Source organism: Anas acuta, chromosome 2 (genome assembly GCF_963932015.1).
Source record: "Anas acuta chromosome 2, bAnaAcu1.1, whole genome shotgun sequence".
Classification (NCBI taxonomy): domain Eukaryota; kingdom Metazoa; phylum Chordata; class Aves; order Anseriformes; family Anatidae; genus Anas; species Anas acuta.
In genome coordinates this window covers 35,789,734-35,810,239 of record NC_088980.1, presented here as the reverse complement: position 1 = coordinate 35,810,239, position 20,506 = coordinate 35,789,734, and the positions used below count along the sequence as shown (strand labels likewise).

Sequence of the window (20,506 nt, the reverse complement as noted above, 5' to 3'; positions counted from 1 at the left end):
CCCTTTTAAAAGCACCTTTTTTTTTTTTTTGCAAAAAGAAATTAAACAGTTGCTGAAAAGCTACACAATAACTGCAAGTTCTCCGTTCTACTTACTGCCTGTTCTGTGAACTTGTTTACTTGTTTTTGAAGTTTCTGACATTCTTTGAATTTTTCCTTGTAATGGTCAGCAGCCATTTGTAGACGAAGCTTCAGATCTTCAACTTCTCTGCGCAGTTCCTGCTCCACTGTATTTGAAGTTTCCTTTTAAAAAATAAAAACTGTTATCCCTTTTGTTCAAATAGTACTACTCTCTGAAAAGCCTTTTTTTATTATTATTATTAAAGAAAGCAAAGTAGTCTATGTAAGTACAAAAGGCTGTCCTATTTTGTAGTAATTACCCAAAAAAGCGTATTTTACACTCCAGGATTAACTAAACTGACTGACCGATTTTGTGAATACATATAAACTCCAGTAAGGAAAACTAACAATTACCTGTTCATTTTTCAAAGCTGTGATTTTTTTAAGTTCAGCTAAAGCATCAGCAAGCTGCTTTTTCAACTTCTCATTTTCCAGACGTGCACTGTGAAGATCTGCCATTGTCTTATCTCTCACGTTTACTGCGTCGCTCAACTCTTTTGACATTAGGACAGCTTCTTGTTTGCTAGCCTGAATCTGATCCTCAGCTTTCCTCAGCTGTTCTTTTAAAATACTTGCATCCTCCTGGGAAAGAGAGAAGGGAAAGAGAATTGGTCAAATTTTAATTCAACATTTAAATCAAGATTGTCAAAGGGATGAGAAAGATTCACAAGAAAAATCAGCTTGTTCTGGTGGCTCTGGCAGGAATACCAAATCCAGAAGTTTGTGCACTAGTATCATTTTCCCCATTTGCCTTTTTTGCCAACAATGGCATCCATATTTCACTAGGATATAAAGGTCTTTGCACAATCACCATTTCAAAACACGTTTAGGCATCATCATTTTACCTATATTGGATTTTTGTTGTAGTTTCAGCTTTAGTTTAAGCTTATTGCAGAACATCTTATTACCACAGAGCTCCTAACAGGCATAAATGGCCATCCAGCTTCAAAAACAGAGTTGATCCCAGAGTAAGACACTGCAGGTTACAGCAGAATAGGAAGCCTTACAATGCCTACAAGTGGTTTACATCAAACAACATAGAATAGTGTTGGAATGTTTTTCCAAACAACTCCATGTCCCAAGATCTTGCATAATAAGCGTTTCAGAAGGAAAAGAGAAGAATAACAGAGAATTAGCTGCAGCATGCAGCACTATAAGGCTCTTGGCATCGCTGAAACTCGATAAAGCAGACCAAGGGCCCACTGACCAAACTGTGACACTGGTCTCTCAACACTCAGAAAAGCCCGGAATTATAAAAATAAAATAAAATAATAACATAAAAAATAAAAGCTGTTATAAGCCAGTTGCAGCCACTGGGCTTCCTGAAGATATTATGAGCTCATATTCTTGAGTCTAGACATAAATTCAAGCATCTCTAGTCCACTATTTGTTCATTTCTAATAATCACATAGAAGATTGCACAGCAAGTCCAGTGGAATAGTAATACATCCTGTAATCATTTAAAAAGATGGATGAACTAGTAGGTGCCCCAAAGAACTATACCTTAACTATTTTTTTACAGCAAATCCTGCATCAGTTACATGTTTCAGTAAACGTATTGTTTCCAGTAAACAATTTCAGTGTAAGGCAAAAATGTTAATGATCCCACCAGAAAAGTTATAAATGCTTCTCAAGATAACCAGATGACATGTTTGTTTGCTCCAGTACACACGCTACGTTTTTAATTCTCAAGTAAAATAGTGTAGTAGTTTAACATATTCTGAAACAAAACTGTAGAGCAGTCACAAGACAAAAAGAATGTAAGCAGTAATTTAAGCAAAACAGTGGGTTCTTTTTGTGCTCTTGCTACTTCCACTCTTACTAGCACTTGTATTTTACATTTCTAACTTTAACACAATGTCTCTTCTTTCAAAAACTAGATTGCTTTTTCAGTAAGACAACTGACAAGACATACGAGATGGAAATAGTCAAGCCTGGATGACCTGACTTTTCCATGCTGACTCCTAAAACTGTGTCTAAATTAACTCCGGTTTGGATCAAGAGCACATTTCTGAAGCAAAACCCCCAGTCATTCCACCATTACCTATCATGCTAGATCACATCACAGAACAGTCTCAAGGCACAGACACTGGGTTCCTTTCAGATGAAATGAAACAGGAAGATAGATGCACATCAAGGACAAACCTAATGCACTCCAACCACAGCACCACACTAAAACTGATCTTAAGTACCCTTCCCAGACCACAGACAGCATGGATACCAGTTCTTCAGCACATTCACTATCATGTTGCACCACACTACTTGCTAACCATAGTCCTATCACACTGAATAGCAAAAGTCACCTCCTCTTTCGATGTCCTACCAACACTCATACTGCTGACTTGTCAGTTGGTTTAGTCCATTTATGTGGCATCTTAGCCCTCCTCAGGTTTTATACCATTATATGTTGACAGCACCTGAGTCCCTCAGTACATCTTCTGAATTTTCCTTTTTTTTTTTTCCACTATCATCCTCTTCATTCTCAACACGGCTGCATTCTCTTCTCTATTCTCTCTATTCTTCATTTTCTTTCCTCATTCATGAAGCTCTAAGCAACTCAGAGGAGTGCACCACTTTTACTGAACTCATAAATTACTTTTTCCACACAGAGTTCACCTCAAGCTGTCTCATGTGAGACACCTCAAGAAACTCAGAGTGAGCAAAACAAAACTGAATTTACTTTCTCCTTTGTTTATTTTCTGCATCTGCTGAGAACACCACGATCCTCCTGGCTCTCAACCTATACATAGGAAATATCAATTCTTCCTTTCTCTTGTAAAGCACATTCTACCTTGGATATATGTATTTTAAAGTAGGCCAATTATAGTAGTAGCAATGCTTACCTTATTTGATGAGGAGAGCAAAAAAGCTTTCTTCATATTTTCTTTTTCAGCTATAAATAGCTGTAATCTGCCAACCTCCTCTTTATAATACGATATCATGTTTTCTTTGTTTGCATCCAAATTCTTAAACGTCTGGATCTCTTTTACTAGTTTGGTGTTTTCTATTTCTGTATTCTTCAAGTGTATCTGTAATGATGCTAAAAAATGTCAAACTCTTCTTCCACATTAAAAAAAAAACTGCTGTTTATCTGTCCATTTAAGTGTTTGCTAAATTTTAGCTCATCTCTGAGACAGATTAGGACAGGAAAATAAAAAAAAAAATTAAACATTTGATGATAATATCACTGCCCTCACAGCAGAAGATTTCTGGTTGGAATCCTTTCAGCTTGATTTCAGCTCTAACAACAGCTCCTCCACTCTACAGGTTGAAGGTAAGCTCCCATTTTCTATACAAAACACACTAAGCTTTTCAAAACTAACTCTTCTCTTCACAAACGCAGTAAAATGAAACACAAGCAAGAAAATGACTTAAAGCTACAGAGAAATTAATCTTCTGGTAGTATCTACTTGAAGTTGTCTAAGCAAACAGGACTATACCACCAATATCCAGTTACCAAGACAGCAAACTACTTTAACAACCCTAAAGCTGTTTTTAAATGTCACCAAGTCTATCATATAATGCCTAAAAAATGGTAATTGTTGTATTCAAGTGCTGTTCAAAGACTACAAGATTTGAGTTGCTTATTTACAGCCAAATTCCATGCTTGCAAAAAACATTTTGAAATTTTAAGATGACTTCTGGTACAAATCTAATGTTGCCTGCCACATACAAGATGTTTTCCTATGAACGTAAATAATCTTTTAAACATATACAATTCGTTTTACACAACCCAAGGATTTCCTTATTGCAATAAGTAAACCAGACACAGGATTTTTTCTTCAAAAGAAGGAGTAAGAAAACTAACAGTGATCATCTCAAGACAAGTTAGGGGGTCACACTGGCAAAGCCTGATCAGTTTCTCTATTTACTTTTCTAAGCAAATGGACACATCAAATTAGGCAGGGCAGTACAGCAAGCTCCTATAAAAATTAAACATACATGTTTGCTGTAAGGATGGTTCCAGCAGTCCACTTAATTCAGAACTTCTGTCTAGTTAAGTTGAAGACTATTTACAAGACTTTTTGTTTGTTTGTTTGTTTTAAATACGGATGTTTCTCAATACCACCAAAATAAATCATTTATGCTAGTGAAAAATCAGTGCAGCACAACTCCTCCTATACTTTCTCAAAGCTACTCAAACGACTCAGGAATACTGACCTAGAAAACATACTCTTGGGAGAGAGCTTGTAAGAGTAAAAAGTAATTTATTTTTTCATAGGTATGTTAAGATAACCAGTTACTGGATGATGCACTGCATATACCTAAAGAACCTAAGAATTTTAGGTTACTGCGCATGCATTTCAACAAACTGTTGGTGCATTCTCCTTACAAAACTTTTTTACATGATGGGACGAATTCAAATGCCATTTTCCCCATTCATTCTTATATAACAACTTCTGTAACTCTTAAAAATCTATTCACAGAAATGCCCCTTTTCACTTACTCCTTAATAAATATCATTTTTCAGATCTCTCCGTAAAACATTATTACCTTTATTTCAAACCACTTCATCTCAGTGTACACAGGTACAAGGAATAAAGTTACCTTATAAAGTTCTTTTTCATCCTTCTCTGTCTTTAACACACATTCAAGTTGCTCCTTCTCAAGCATCACTTTCTTTAGTTTGTCCTTCATACTAAGAAATAAGCAAATTAACAGTACAGAATTATTAATGCAGAAAGATCATACATATATTTAAAAGTGATAGTTTAAAAAACACACATGGAAAGAGACCATAAAATAAGGAAGGTAAGGGTCAAAATGACTAAATACCTGTCTAACTCTGTTTCTTTCGCAATGGCTTTTTGAGTAACAGCCATGATGTCTTCTTCAAGCTGGAGAACTTTTGAAGCAGCCTCTTCATGCTTTTTCTTCAAATCATCATTTTCAGTTTTAAGAGTTTCTGATGCTTGAATATTAGCCTTTAAAAACAATTGCAAATATTTCATTTAATAATGCACTTCTCCAGAACTACAAAGTGCTACTTGAATTAATGTTCAAATATATAAGTACTGTTAATTTCTAGGTAATATGCATATATATATATATATATATATATATATATATACACACGTATTTTATATGTATATATATATGTATATATATTTTTTATTTCAAATAAGGGAATATTTCACAAACATTCCATTATTTACTTCAAGTTTTTTAAGCTTTCTACACAAAACATTATGTGTATTGTTTCTATAAATATTCGGTAATACTATCAGATATTCAATAATTTACTATCAGAAATATTCAATAATTTACTATCAGAAAAAAAGATCAAAATTCACATTTCAAGTAACATTTAGCATTCTCAATCATCTATTAATGCAATAAGCAATGCAGCATCCATATATGAACTTGAACTTTCTGCTTAAACAGTATCACATTTATCAACTAAAATAAATTACATGATTTAAAACTTTCTAAAAATGTACAATATTTGAAATTACTCAGTGCTTTTAGTTTAGAGTACATATAAAGCTACAACCTAAGGCAGATGGTCATTAGATTTCTTCTCTTCTGTAAGCTGTATGACAGGCCCATTTTGAACCTCCTACCTGGTATTTACAAACATTAAATTCACTGTGCTTATTTAATAAAAATAATGAGTCAATAAGGCATTTGTTTCAGTGCAAGCATTCAGTTTTGCAGAGACTATTGGAAGAGAGGCTGGAAAGCTGCCCATCAGAAAAGGACCTGGGGGTATTGGACTATAACCAAGGTGGCCAAGAAGGCCAACAGCATCCTGGCCGGCATCAGAAATAGCCCAGCCAGCAGGACTAGGGACTCAAGCAAGCCACAGTAAAGACAACTGCAAGCAAGAAGGAGAAAAAATGGAGGCAGTGATACTCCTGATGATGAGCAGTTAAGCTATAAGACTACATTCTACCAGCTAGCCCATTTGGAAGGCCTCATAAAGCTCACAGAGGACCATGAAACAATTGCAGGATTCAAGTCGTAGAGATTGGAAGCTGAGACAGGGTGATGACAACACCCAGTACAGATTCCCTTGTAACACTGAGAGACACAAGATGAGCAGTCACTGCAAGTACAGCATGCATTCATTATTCTAGTTACTGTAATGTCTATCTATACCATCCAAGGCAGTGCACAGTTAAAAGTCGTCTTCACCACAGTAAAACGACCATTTAAAAACAGGCCATCTTAACCCAGAAAAACGTGATTTTTAATATAATGCAATTTTCCTGAGAAAAGAAATCAGAAACACTAAATACATTACCATTTCTGTTATCAAAATTCAATAAAGCTTCCCCGTGGCAGTGATACAAATCAAAGTGTAAACAAGGTCAAGACAGACTGACCAACACAACTGACTACAGCGTGACTTACAATGTTTGTGCAGACACTAAGGTACAAATTGTCTTTTCACCCTGCATTTGGAAGATTAAAGCGCTAGTTCATCTGTTCATCATTTTTAAACAAAACTTAATGCCCTGAAACAACAAAACTGTACTGTTACATCATGAGAAACACATCAAGCAGAGTTCATGGAGAACCCCTACTGGCCAGATTCCACTTAACTAACAATGTTTTAAGTACAATAAAATATAATGAGGACTGTTTTTACTCATTAATTGTCAAAAATACGCTGTTTGCAAGTGTAATTAAGCCCTGCTTTTACAAGCAACTAAACAGAGGTTTGGGTATTATGATTTGGGGGCGGGGGGCAGTGAATTGTGAGGGTGGCAAATGTAACTGATGTCTCAAATACTTCCTGAACCCTAAACAGGCACCTAAAGTAGATTTTAATTTTTGTTACAGATACTATTAAAAAGGAAGAGGACCAATCCATTCCAACTATTTGAACTCTAATTGGCTTTATTATATGCCTTAATAGAATAAAGTATTTAGAGAAGGGATCATGAATGCACTGTTTGTTGAAAACAGTATTAAAGACAAGACCAAGAACTCCTGCAAGGCTTTTATTTTTGAAGAGCTATCAGTTCCCTGCAAACAAAAGTGCACGTACTTTGGTGTAATGAAGGCAGGATATTTTAATTAAAGTCGGTACTCCAAGTAAAACTTGCTATATAACCAGCAGCAACAACACACATTACAACTGCTTGTCCTTCTCTAGTGCAGCGGAGACTAATTACCTGCCCCTGTTTTGAAAGTCTAGTATAGTAAAAAGCCTATTTCAATGCATATCTGTTTTCTCTAAACACCACTTTGGCATAACTGTAACTGCTGTAACCCAAGTGCCTTCAAAAGAATTTAATCTGATACATTATATATACAAACTGTACAAACAGTTCAAACAGGCTGCCAAAGGTAACATATATTAAAAGGAATTAATAGCCTGAAAAAACACACTCCACAAACAGCATTACAATTGATGCTGCTTTGCTAGTTATTCTAAAGGGACATGGTATTAAAATGTAAAAGTTCCATACTTAACAGATTCTCACCTAATAAACTTGTTTAGATACAACTAAAGCCCACAGTTTTGAAAGAAGAAAGGATTAATTTTTAGAGACGACTTGTTATTTTACAGAATTCTTAGCAATTCAATTTAGATGCTGCAGTCCCAGTCCCATACACTCAGGTTACGGTGGTTTCAGAGCCTATAAAATTTAAAATGAGTACTCTCAGACTATTTTACAGGTAAAGGTCGGCTGTGTTTTAGGCGGAGTCTCAAGTGGAAGAATATAATAAACGTATCAACACATACAACCACTGCTACCAAGATGATAATTAAACTGCTGCTTAATTAATTTCTTTTAATTTATCTGAAACATCTACAAATATATCTTTCCTTCCACTGTTTTAACAGAAAGAAAAACAAGCCAAGAGCATGGATCATTTTAATGAATCAGTTTAAAAACACGTGACAGTTTCGAGATTATTTTTACATTGGATCTTATCTTTAATTCAACTTAGAAATGCACCCCCTCCTCCAAAAGAGTTGCAACAGTATTATGGGTGGAGGGGAAAAGCAAACTGCATCACAAGGGACAGAATAAGAAGTCAGAAGTTACTTAAGTCAGCTTCACTGCTGCAAAACAAAAGCTATCAGAACAAAAACTCCTGTAATTACTCAGAGTCTCGCTAATGAAATGCAACAACAAAAAAAATAAGGTAGCTGTTAAGTGGATCTGTTTTCCCAGAATCAAAATCCTACACTGAAAAGTCTGATGTACCACCCTCAGATAGGGAAGGGAAAGAAAGATGAGACATCAATATATTTATTTTTTTATTGCTATTCTAAAGTGGCAAAAGACTTTAAACTGATTATTGTAAAATTAATTTTATTGTAATCACATGACAAACTGTCCCCCTGGTGCAAAAACTGCCATTATAGATAATTTACTTATTACACTTCATTTACTTATTTACACTTCATTACAGAAAGATGCTATAAGAACAGTGATTTTACATCATCTAGTGTATCCTGATAAATACATCTAATACCCCCACCCATGTTTTAAAAGCTATTCTATACCAGAAAGTGTCACCTTTGAGTAACAGCTAGTATCTGCAACCTGGATTTCATTTTTTACAGAATTCATCCATTATGAAAGAAGAATGAAAGGCTAAAAGCGACCTATGAAACTCTCAAACTAAAGAGGTCAATTCACCAAATGCAAGATGACTTCAAAATAATAATAATAAAAATAAAGACTGCCATCACTTTTCAAGTTTTAGCCGGATTGATTTATTTGGACGTAACTTACTGTCAGGGGAACCATTACCCTTCATATCCCATAGAGAATTTAGGAGATGGAGATTAATTATCTGCTGGAGCCTTTTGTTTACCCCCCTGACATTGTAGGAGCTCCAACAGAATTGTGTAAAACACTTGGCTGACATCATGCCCCGTTTAAAGGACCTCTGAGGACAAGTGATGAACACAACACAGTACCATTGCAGCCACCGCAAAGCTGTCTGAGTATTCTCATGACACAAGGCCCAAACGTTCTGAAAGGAAACCTCAAATTGTGTTTCCTTCCCCAAGTAAAATTTAATAATGCAGCAAAGTAAAACAGGAAACCAATCCCAAACATACTCCCTGATTTTAAGTTTTTATCTTCGTCGCTATGATTGGCCACAGAAATACCGCACTAAACACCAAAGTCTCTCTAATCCAAAATCTAATACATCACAGCAGCAGTGATATAAAATTAACATTATTGAACAGAATAAAAACTCTCTCTCTCTCCAAAACTAAGGCCTAACTCGGTAAAAGTTCATCTAAGCAACATCAGTCACGCCATTACCTTCATGAACTGACTACAGACATACAAGTTTTTGCAGGAGGCAGCCAAAGCGTTTACACACACACTGATTCTGCAGCATGCACTTACATTTCAGAATGTGAGATGCTTTAAATAGAAATTAATCAGTTTAGGACATATTCATATACAGAACAATCACTGACACCTTAAAACCGGGTTTGCTCTTTACCAAATGTTTACAGCACCCATCGGTCCTATAACTGCTGGTTCCAACCCGAGCATTTCTGAACATTTTCTTTGTATCTTTAAGTCATTATTTTACATGATGGGGCTTTGTTTTGTTTTACAAACGATGCATTTCCCTGACTCTTAGCTTTTTGTACATGCAGCATAAACAAACAAAACCAACATAACTTGATTTAAAGTGCTATAGAAAAAATACTCAATTTGTTTACTTTTACGAACCGGGCACTTGTACTGCAGACACACTGCACTGCACGACAGCCTTCTGTCACTGCCTAACCAGAGAAACTCCCTAACTCTTTCGTGTATAAAGCTACTATGCAGGAAAAATACCTTAGTAGAATTGGGATTTGGATGGATATCCCATTAAAACTGCCGATCAAATAGATGAATTAGCCCAGTTTTGAGAAGTTAAATGGTGAAATAAACTTTCAAAAGCTGATGAGAGAACAAGTTATCGAGTCAGTAAGTTCACTTATGCCTCACTTTATGTCAGTGTCGTAATGGAAACACTTTTCAAATATACCCAGGGTCAAATAATGTGCAGGTTAATTAATAAATCTGCTGCTTCTGTCTGAAGTTAAACCTTTGAGAACACCACTGCCACAGAAATACAACTTGTCACCACTCTAACGGGATAGAAATCAGTCCAGAAGTGCTCTTTGCCCACTAGAGGGAGACAAATGACTGCAAAAGCATCTGATGTGCAAGCTGTGCTCTCTCTACAAAAATGTTTAAAACCTGTGTGTACAAATCTGAATGGTTGCTCAGTGTCAGACAAGCAAATGCATGAGTGATACTATGGCTACTGTATATTCCCCCCCCTTCAAGAAAGTAATATTAAACCTTGAGGGAGTAGACAAGGGCAGTGCTGCCAGAGAACACAAAAAAGTGCATTGTTTTTATTTATACAGGTATATGTATATTTTTATATAAGTAGCATGTAAGATATATAGGAGAAATATTTGTATTGCTATTTTATTTGTATTGCCTTTTTTATATATAAAAATGCAATTGATTTTTGATTCAGTGTTCTTCAACTTTCTTGAAAGGAAAGTATTTTCAGGTAAAAGCAGCTTAGCAGTGCAGCTCTCACACCAGGGTGTGTACCACTAAAAAGTGATCTCAGTAGGAAACCAAAGGAAAAAATTAAATGTTAAAAGAAACCTGGAAGAGTTCTGGTGACCATGTCTTTGTAAGTAAAATTATCATAGTGAGTAAGTGCATCATTATTTTAACAGTGTTGTATTACTAGAATTGCAAGCTATATATGCAATATGATTCAAAATTAAAAAAAAAAAAAAAAGCTATCAGGGAACATCATCCTTGTAAAAATATTACTTCATTTTATTCCCCAGATGGCATGAAATTAAGCATAGGAGTGGTTTAACTGGCATGAAAACAGGCTGCAGAAGGATAAAGTGTATTTCTGTACCCGGACATGCAGCCCTTTTCAAGAGACTAAAAAAAATGTGCATGTTGGGGGGCAGGAGAAGGCAGGGGTGAACTGGAAAGAATTGCTTCCTTCCCCCAAATCTGATCTTGTTCTAACAGCTACATACTGCATCTGCTAAAAGGCCCTTAGATGAGAGAGGAGAAAGAGATCAACCTAACACAGTTAAGACTGAATTTGGAGACTGAAGTTCTACAATAGCTTAAGATATTTAGGGGCTGGGGGGGAAGGTTGGCTAAGGGGCCCACAGTGGCAGTCACAAGACATGAAGCTGTACTGGTTTTGACTGGGACAGAAATACTTTTCTTCCTAGTGGTTTGTATGATGCTGTGGTTTGGATTTGTGATGAAAACAGTGTTGACAACACAGTGATCATGTAGTTATTGCTGAGCAACACAGCAACAAGGCCTTTTGCTACTCACACTGCCCTGCCAGTAAGCAGGCTGGGGATCCACAAGAAGCTGGGAGGGAACACAGCCAGGACAGCTGACCTACACTGACCAAACTGACCATGCCGTATGAAAGCATGCTCAGCAATTTAAAATAAAAATAAATAAATTTAAAAAAAAAATGTAGGACTGCAGTTGCTCAGAAACTGTCTGTGCATCAGTCAACTGGTGGTGAACAATTGTGTTGCCCATCATTTGTTTCTTCTTGGTTTTGTTTTTCTTTTGTTTTCTTTTTTTACTTATTAGACTGGCTATATCTCATCCCATGAGTCTTTTAACTTTTACCCATCTGATTCTCTTCCCCCCTCCCACTGAAGGGGAAGGCAAAAAAGTGGCTGGGTGGTGCTCAGCTGCCTATCAGGGTTAAACCACAGTAGCAGCGTGTACTAATCTAGTCTACCAAAATATTGTGTAAAATCCATCCTGCTTTGTGCACTTGTGATCCACTAAAGGAAAATAAGAATATGCATGTTTCAAGTGGAGACCTGGTGAAGTTTTTCAAACTTCACTCCATATACTGGAGAATACAAACATGCATCAAGCCATCTCCTTTTCTATATGAAGGGCAACAGATAATTTCAGTAGACAAAACTGCTAAAAGAACTGAATATCTATCCACTCGCAGCACAAAGCTAGGGATTCCATATGAAGCACAACAGCAGGGCTGGAGCATATGTTCCCTGTGAGCACAAACACTGGCAAGCACAAAGCTGTGCGTCTTGCAGATATTCTTCTTCTGTGATGGTGGTGATGACAAACTGAGAAAACTAGGTCTGCAGAACCACTGTGTTGAATACCAGAAAAAAATACACTTTTTTTTTTTACTCCAGTGTGGTAAAATAAGATGCTAACCCTAAAATAAAAGCCTTTAGAAATAAGAATGGAATTGGAGTACTGTAATATGCAGGACCTGAATGAGAAGCAATGTTTCAACAACTCAAATAACACAATCACGTTATGCCTTGAATTCATTTATTCTACCCATTTTTGGTAGGAAATGAGATAGAAATCTTGTAAGAAGGCAACAAAAGCCTTTATCTCCTGAACAGCAAGAACACTGTTAGCAAAACAAAACCTGTAGTTTGTTGTGACCTTCACTGTTACCTGTCAGGAGTGATACACAGGGACTCACTTGTTCTTGAAACTCAAGAAAGCCAATCTTTGCATCACTTAGAAGCATGCATACTGCCCAATATTCAAACTGTTTGGAATACTGACTACATTATACCTGAACAAATTTATATTATTTATACAGATACAGATATATTTATACAGATTTATTTTGGCATAGACTTTGTTCCTAAAAGATTGAATCTAACTTCAGTGTGTGTTTCTTCCTAATATTTGTCCCAAAGACCCTCAAAAGAAGCACTTTAAAAGCATCCCAACCAGTCGAAAATCAGACACAGAAGACAATACCCTAATGCCCAGAACTCTATGACAGTAACTAGGAAGAAAAGACAGCAAATGTTTAAGAGTGGGAGGGAAACATTAATTTGGATAGAGCTGTGACACAGTCCATCAACAACTACCTTGCCTGTATCAGGAAAGCAATGTTTCTATGGATATTTCTCAATAGTCCCAAATACTCCTGAGCTATTTGTGAAGACTGAAAGAAGTCAGTACTAAAAAGAGAAAAGTATCTTAAACACATATGAAAAAATATAAATACACAGGAGATATCAAGAAAACTATGTTTTAACAAACTGCAGTAGGACGAATGATCTCATTTCTAAACTAAAACAAGGTAGATTTAGATTAGGTATAAAGAAGAAATTCTTTACTACGAAGGTGGTGAGACACTGGAACAGGCTACCCAGACAAGTTGTGGATGCCCCATCTATGAAAATGCTCAAGACCAGGCTGAATGGGGCTTTTGAGCAAGTCTAGTGGAAGATGTCCCTGTCTGCATCAGGTGGACTGGAACTAGATAATCTTTAACAATCCCTTCCAACATCGACCATTCTGTGATTCTATGGTAAAAAATACAGGGTGGCTTAATAATACATATCATTAAAAGATAAGGATACTAGGTCAGATATCCACACTATTTGCTCTGAGGAAATTAAGTTTTTTTGTTTATTTGTTTTTAGAAAAGAGGAAAACAGATTGACAAGTATGCTATATAAAGGGGTTCGTGATTATTCATATCTGAATTTAAATGGCAATAAATGTGTAACAGTTACAAAAACACCAGAAGAATAAAGAGCTCTGCACTCCGAATCAATAGTGTACATCTATACAGACTTATCTACTTGTAAGTAATTGTTTTTCTTAACTTAATGTGCTCTAAGTATATTGAAAGTTGTTTGTTGTTAATTTATTTAATAGAACTCTAAATAATTAAACCTTTACCTGAATAAACTAAACATTTTTTAAAAATAAATAGATTAAAAAGTGGAGTTGATGAATTTAAGATTTTTGTGTCAAAGGTTTAGACCATAACTAAAAATCCAGCTGCATGTGACTTGCACCAGAGGACTAGGAGTAAAAGAAGAAAAAAGAAACCACTGAAAACATTCATTCTGTAATGACAGAAAGCAGTCATTCTGTAACTTAAAAGCAGTCATTCTGTAACTTAAAAGTGAAACCAAACAACAACAAAAACAATTCAAAAACAAAATCACCTGCTTCATCCTAAGCACAGGTGAAGACTCTGCTGTCATATGAAATATAGTTATATTTTGATTACTTAACATTTCAAGGTTATCCCTTGTGGTCTTACAAACAAGATTTGAATTAATGGACTGTTTAGGTTTATTGCCAATAACAATTATTCACATCACATGAAGCTGACTAGATTAGCTGACTTTATTTATTTTAAACAAACCAGAAGGAAAATAAAACCTAGCTATTGTAATTGAAATGAGTGCTGCATAACTGCTGCTCAGGAATCTTTAAATCAATCTATTAACCCACTGTACAATGCTCCCAGCAAAGATAAATCATATAGCCTGTTGGCCTGCTTCTGTATTTCAAGTACTAGGGTAGGGATGTACGGAGAGCAAAAAAGAAGGAAAGTCGTCTTTAGGCTTGCAACGGCTAGAGAGAAAGCTGCATATAAAGTGCTCTTTATTAAACTTTCTGATGATGAACAAGTTAAATTAATGCATCTGATTTACAATATGGAAGCTGAATTTTCAGAAGTAACACTAGATTTATGTTCTGCTAATATATGTAAGCATTTATTATATACATATTGTAATATACATAGAAACAAATGCAAGTTTCAACTCAGAAACTCGTTTAAAAGTGAAAAACAGAAAACATAAAAGTAGTAAAATAAGAAAATCCCAAAGACTTGAGAGACAAAGTATGTGCCTGGGTTAGGAAACTGCTATAGTATTCCAGATAGGTGAAGTGTTTGATCAACTATTGTCTAACTACCTTTGCTAGACAGTTATCGAAGTCCCATTTGACAAATTGTTCTAAAAACGCATTCTAGAGCTCATGTGGATCACAACTGACAATCTTTCAAGCTATTTTTAAATAAGAACCTCAAATAATAAGATTTCTATATAGCTTATTCAAATTTATTCATCAAGCTTCTAATTCTGTAGATACATGAAATGTGTACTTTTAAGTATTTAATTCTAGTCTTGTTAAACTGGTCCTCCCATGTGCTTGAAATTAAAATAATTCCTTTATATGAAAGATTTTACACTTTTTTCCCCTACAATAGATCTTATCATTGACTTTTTCCTTACCTAATGTTATAGCTCATTTAATTATGACTGTTGAAAAGTAGACTATGAAATTTCAACAGTTTCAAATTCCTTCAACAAATTCCTTTCTACCAAAGGTGTATCGTGCAGAACTGTTGACATATACATAACTAGTACTTAGAAATAGCCTATTAACTGCTGTCCACAGCTAAATTATATAGGCTTCATTACTTCAAATTTGTCCATGTCACCACCTCCCTCCCACATGTTTTTAATCTTCTCCTAAAAGGTTGTTGTTGGTGGTGGTTGTTGTTTTTTTTTAAGCATCAGCTGAAATATATATTAAGTCGAACTTTTGTGTGCCTTTTTTATAATACTATATTTCCTTACTATTTGTAGCATTCCAAAGTAAAGTTCTAGCCTGCTTTGGTGCAGGCTAGGTTTATATTTCCACTACCAATTAAAAATGTAACTTAATTTTTAGGTTTGTTCTTTTCCCTTTCAAAATCTTTAGGCCTTTCTGAAATCTTTAAGAGAAGCCACAGTTAACTTTTCACTCTTAGTATGTTCTGACAGTAGCACTCTGTTCAGTCTTGATTTTTTTTAATGCCAACTTTTTTTTTTTTTTGCTTTATTACCATTTTCAATATCCTGTGTTCTGTGTACTTACTCCTTAACAGGCATTATTTGAAAAGCCATTCTCCATTTTAAACTAACATAAGCAAACTTTTAACTGTCAACTACTTTTCCACTATGAAATTCACAATTAAATGTCAAACATCTGGTAACAGTTGTCATCGATTATCTTACCAAGCCTGGTACCAAAAGCCTTAAATATTTTAACCATTTTACGACATAAAAGGAATAGTGGCAGGAGGTTAATAGGAACTGACCTATTCTAGTGTAAATGTCTATCTAACTGCTGAGAGGTTTTGATAGCTGATTTTCACCCAGTTTAACTGGTTCTCGAAAAAGAAGGATTACAGACATTATGAGTCAGCTTTAATCAGTAAAACAACTAACCTTTTGCTCTGTTTGCAGTTGGTCACATCTCTGCTTTTCATGGTTAAGTTCTTTTTCCAGTCTTTCAACTTGATCTCTGAGTTGTGTTGTTTCCTTCTCCAGAACAGAAGTTACTTTTAATAGCTCTTCTTTTTCTTTTATTATCTTTTCAATTTTAAACTGTAAAACACAAAAACATTCTTTCTTGGCATCTTTTCTCTCCTTGATTTCAGTCCAATACATGGATGACAAATTACTCCAATGTTTGGGCAGAATCACAAAACATGTGCCTTCTGGCCAGGTGATGTTACAGAAATTTGTGAAGGACAAAACTGAAGTTTCACTACTCTAACTACATTACCGTTACATTATAGTACTACATTATCATTAGACAGCACATTTTGTACCATGTTAATTTCTGCTTGTTCTTCCTCCTTAAGTGAAGTGCTTTTACTGTTCCCAAGTGACAGCAACTATGGAAAAGCCAATTAACATGATGACAGCTTGGTGACGAAATGGCCGCTGAGTGTATGCATGCGCACACACACACACACACTAGAACAATGTTGAAGAAATTTTTTAAAAAATACAAACATTGCCAAACGTAAGGACTGGCACAGAAATCAAGATAATCACAAAAGTTTGAAAAATCCTTTTTCTTCAATTTTAGTACTATGGGTACATACCCTAAGACTATAAATGAAAAAACATCCCAGCTGTACCTCTGTACTGTGTCTCTCATCCTAAATTTCAAAAGCTGTAAATCAAATACATGTGCTTCTTGTGCACAACTAAAAGCATATCAGTTCCTTTTTTTCTTACAGTGAGTACCCTTGCACACAAAGGGTATTCACTGTAAGGAATCTTCCCCCTGTGCCCCCAACCCACTTAAGTTAGAGAGTACAGATGGCAGAGATGGACAACTAGCTACTATCTTATGATTTCCCAGTTTATACCAAGTGTTATGCCATACCTGTAGCTAGTTTAAATATTTATTCATTTGATCTGCAAATGTTCTTAACTCCATTCAACAATTGAAAATCAAGCCAGAAATACACATTATATATACACATAGTTTTTTCTCCTTGCTTGTTCTTGATTATATTCTACGTACTTATGTATGTGTGTACATATGTACATATAAAAACTAAGTGGAAAGACTGATAACATTTTAAGAATTTTTGAATCAAACCTCGAGAAGTCCAGCTTTTGTGGTCACCACTAACATATCAGAGTTTCCTTCATCCTCCATAGTGAGCAATTCTTCAACAGGAGAAGAGGTACGAAACTGGAAAGGTGTGCTTGCTCCGCGTATTTCTCCTTTATGAGTCACGTAACAGAACTGGTAGAATTCTCCATCATCATTTGGTAGATAATATCCTATCAAAATAAATTCGTATTTGAAGAAACATTTGGCACTAACAAATCTATTATGCAATTCTCCATGTGGAAATACATTATCAGATCATGTTTGACTTATGATTTTCACCCTCATTTCCAGAAGACACAGACATGATCACAGCAATACAAAGGAAAAGTTACCCTTTTCAGTAATTTTGACCCCACCCCCTATTTTCTCCTAGTTCTCCTGTTTTTGTTTGTTTTTTATTTCTTTTTTTTTCTTTACTTCTTACTGTACCAGGCCTAGGACAGTAAAAAGTGACAACACTATAGAACTATATATAACTATCACCTTACATACGTTAGGTAATGGCTGATGATTATATTCTTATTGAATAAAAAGACTCATACACATCAAGATGCCCTGAAGATCTAAACATGGAACAGGACTACATTATTACATAACTGTTGTACAATAAGAGAACAAAGAGTAAGTGATTTGGGGGCTGGGAATACCTCTACAGCCAAAGACAAGAGAAAAAAAAACAACAAAAAAAAAAAAAACAGAATAACATGTTAAGCAACCATTTTCAGAACTAATGAGATTTTTATCTTTATTAGTAAATGCAAGAAACCCAACTTAATGGTAAGAAAACCACTTGGTTTTATGTAGAATACTTAATTGTCAGACACTTTAGCTCACTTAAGACACCAGCATAATAAATCCTCACCTAGCACATGATGTCACCCATTTCTATCCATATCTCACCACAATTTAATCTGCTCCCTATATAACTTCCTCATCATTAAATTGCATTCACCAACTCAAAGTCCAGTACTTCCAGAAACAGATGCTGAATGCCACAACAATTTTGGCATGAGTACTTTTTTCTAACACTGTCCCTCACACTTTGTCCTCTTTCCATCAGCTTGCTTAAAATCCGCTTACCTCCCTCTTATCGCAGATGAGAAAGATACACAAAAAAAATGCATGAGAAGTGAGCATAATACATATTTCTGAAGTCACTTTCCAGCACCACCCAAAAAAAAAAACAAAAAAACAAACTGTTTGATAAAATTCTAACAGCAGCTAAGTAAATGAAAGTAGGCTAGAAACTTCACACGCCTTCTCAGATACTCCCTCAGTTCTGACTGAACTATAACATTAAAATCCCTACTTCAATTACTATGTTGCTTTGGGGGGATTTTTTTGTTTGTTTTGTTGTTGCTGTTTTTTAAATTTTCATTCCAGACTACTGCAGGACTTCTTCAAGTAGTCTTCGCTACTTTTCCTGATAGTGGTAAAACTCACTACATCTGCTATACAGACATGTATATAACGTGCTTCGTATTTCCATCAGTCTTGTACTTTATTAACTATAGCTTAGGGAATAATATCTTACTATCTTCTTACTTGCAGGTTTGAACATGTGTGTATCTTCTAACATCCATAACATCCTGTTGCAAGATGTTCTGCACCTGACTGTGTACCATCTCTATCTCTGTTATGAACCTCTCACTGGTAGTTTACACTGACGGCCCCTGCTTCTTTCAACATGAACAATGGAAAATTGACTTGTTCGATGGGTAGCTGGTTTTAAAAATGTCTTCCTTGTTCATTTCCTAGTTGTGCTACATGTTTGAAACTTGCAAGGGAAGGTAGAGGATCTGATTTTTACACAGTACTGAAAATGCAGTTATAATATAGACTTGTATAGTGGTGTTCTTGTATACTGGTGTACCATTTTCTGTTTTGTTCTGTGTTCTTCTCTTAAAATGTAGCGATTTTCAGCAATTCCTCACTATCAAAAGGTCTTCTGCAACTCTGAATAGAACTGAACCTTCACCAAACTATCACTTACATTATTTATCTTTTTCTTTCTTTGACACGAATGACTTTACACTGAAATGGTCTAAAGTTCAGAGACTAAAAACAGACAATGCAAAGACACAGTGCTTTACGAGATGCCAAGATTTAAAAAAAAAAAAAACTTCCAATGATTAAACAGCATCACTTTTGGTGTCTGAATAATTTCCAGCAGAGCTTCCTCTTTCCATCAGTCCTGAACACCGTCCATTTTATTATGTAAAAATATGCTGAGTCACACAATTACTCACACAGTCTCGTTGACATCTGAAATATGAACGAACTTTACACAGGTAACAAAAAGAGCACGCAAAAGACTGACGTGGTAAACTTTCCTTCCTACAATTTGCGTTTCTGAAGATCTAAAACTGTTTTGCATCCCTCAATATCTTAACACATAGATAAGTATTTAAATAACTATGGAAGCTAGAAAATACAGGTAGATACTGCGTTATTTCAATTCACCTTGAAAAGTCAGCACGCAGTTAACAGTTGATCCTTCCACATAGTTTTCTGGCATAGGTGACCAAAGAAACGTGTAATAATCTCTTGCAGTACTCCAACCAACCTAAAATAAAATAAACCACAACAACAAAAAGAAAAGAAAATATTAGGCAGAAAAAATTGCTTCATATAGTTAAGATATCACAGCCTGGCCTTTACAACATACTGTAATATGAATATTTCTGCTTCAACATGCAATAAAAAGATATTTAACAATGTTTACAAATCAAGAATATTTTTAACAAGCATGTCAAAGATTTAGCATGAATTTTATTAAGCTTGTTACCTAAGGCAATAAATGGGTCCAAGGCAATAAAAGGGTCTATATAAATTAAAACACCAGACAGTTTTCACTATACTTTTAAACTATTATTTGGTACATTTACATTTTTTTCTACAAAGATACACTATTATACATTGACAATAGAAAAAGATTAATTCAGAAGTTTATACTGAGATTTTCTTAGGGCAATTTCTGCCAGTATCAACTGTTTTGTGTCCGCAATCCAACAGGTTCATTAGAAAACAAGGAGGAGGAAGGAGAACACACCTCTTCCCTACTGAAAATGCCAAATTTGACAGGTCTATGCTAGCTTTTTGTTAGCTTGACAACTTCTGCAATACTAACTAAAGACCAGCATTTCACCAGAATGCTAACTC

The 20,506-nt window shown here is 35.3% G+C and overlaps 1 protein-coding gene across 4 annotated transcripts in view; it reads right to left on the bottom strand.

Moving 5' to 3' along the window:
- The window catches only part of TAX1BP1 (Tax1 binding protein 1), a 57,102-nt gene that overhangs the window by 20,864 nt on the left and 15,732 nt on the right, over nucleotides 1–20,506 (bottom strand). For 3 of the 4 annotated variants that reach the window (XM_068674270.1, XM_068674273.1, XM_068674271.1), the window contains exons 3-10: nucleotides 19,808–19,910; nucleotides 17,327–17,514; nucleotides 16,156–16,314; nucleotides 4,896–5,044; nucleotides 4,668–4,758; nucleotides 2,963–3,148; nucleotides 474–701; nucleotides 96–242 (exon numbers count right to left, since the gene is read on the bottom strand). In XM_068674270.1, the coding sequence (XP_068530371.1) occupies nucleotides 96–242; nucleotides 474–701; nucleotides 2,963–3,148; nucleotides 4,668–4,758; nucleotides 4,896–5,044; nucleotides 16,156–16,314; nucleotides 17,327–17,514; nucleotides 19,808–19,910 (1,251 nt within the window). The remainder of the gene's footprint in view (nucleotides 1–95; nucleotides 243–473; nucleotides 702–2,962; nucleotides 3,149–4,667; nucleotides 4,759–4,895; nucleotides 5,045–16,155; nucleotides 16,315–17,326; nucleotides 17,515–19,807; nucleotides 19,911–20,506) is intronic. The other variant, XM_068674272.1, reaches the window with a different exon arrangement.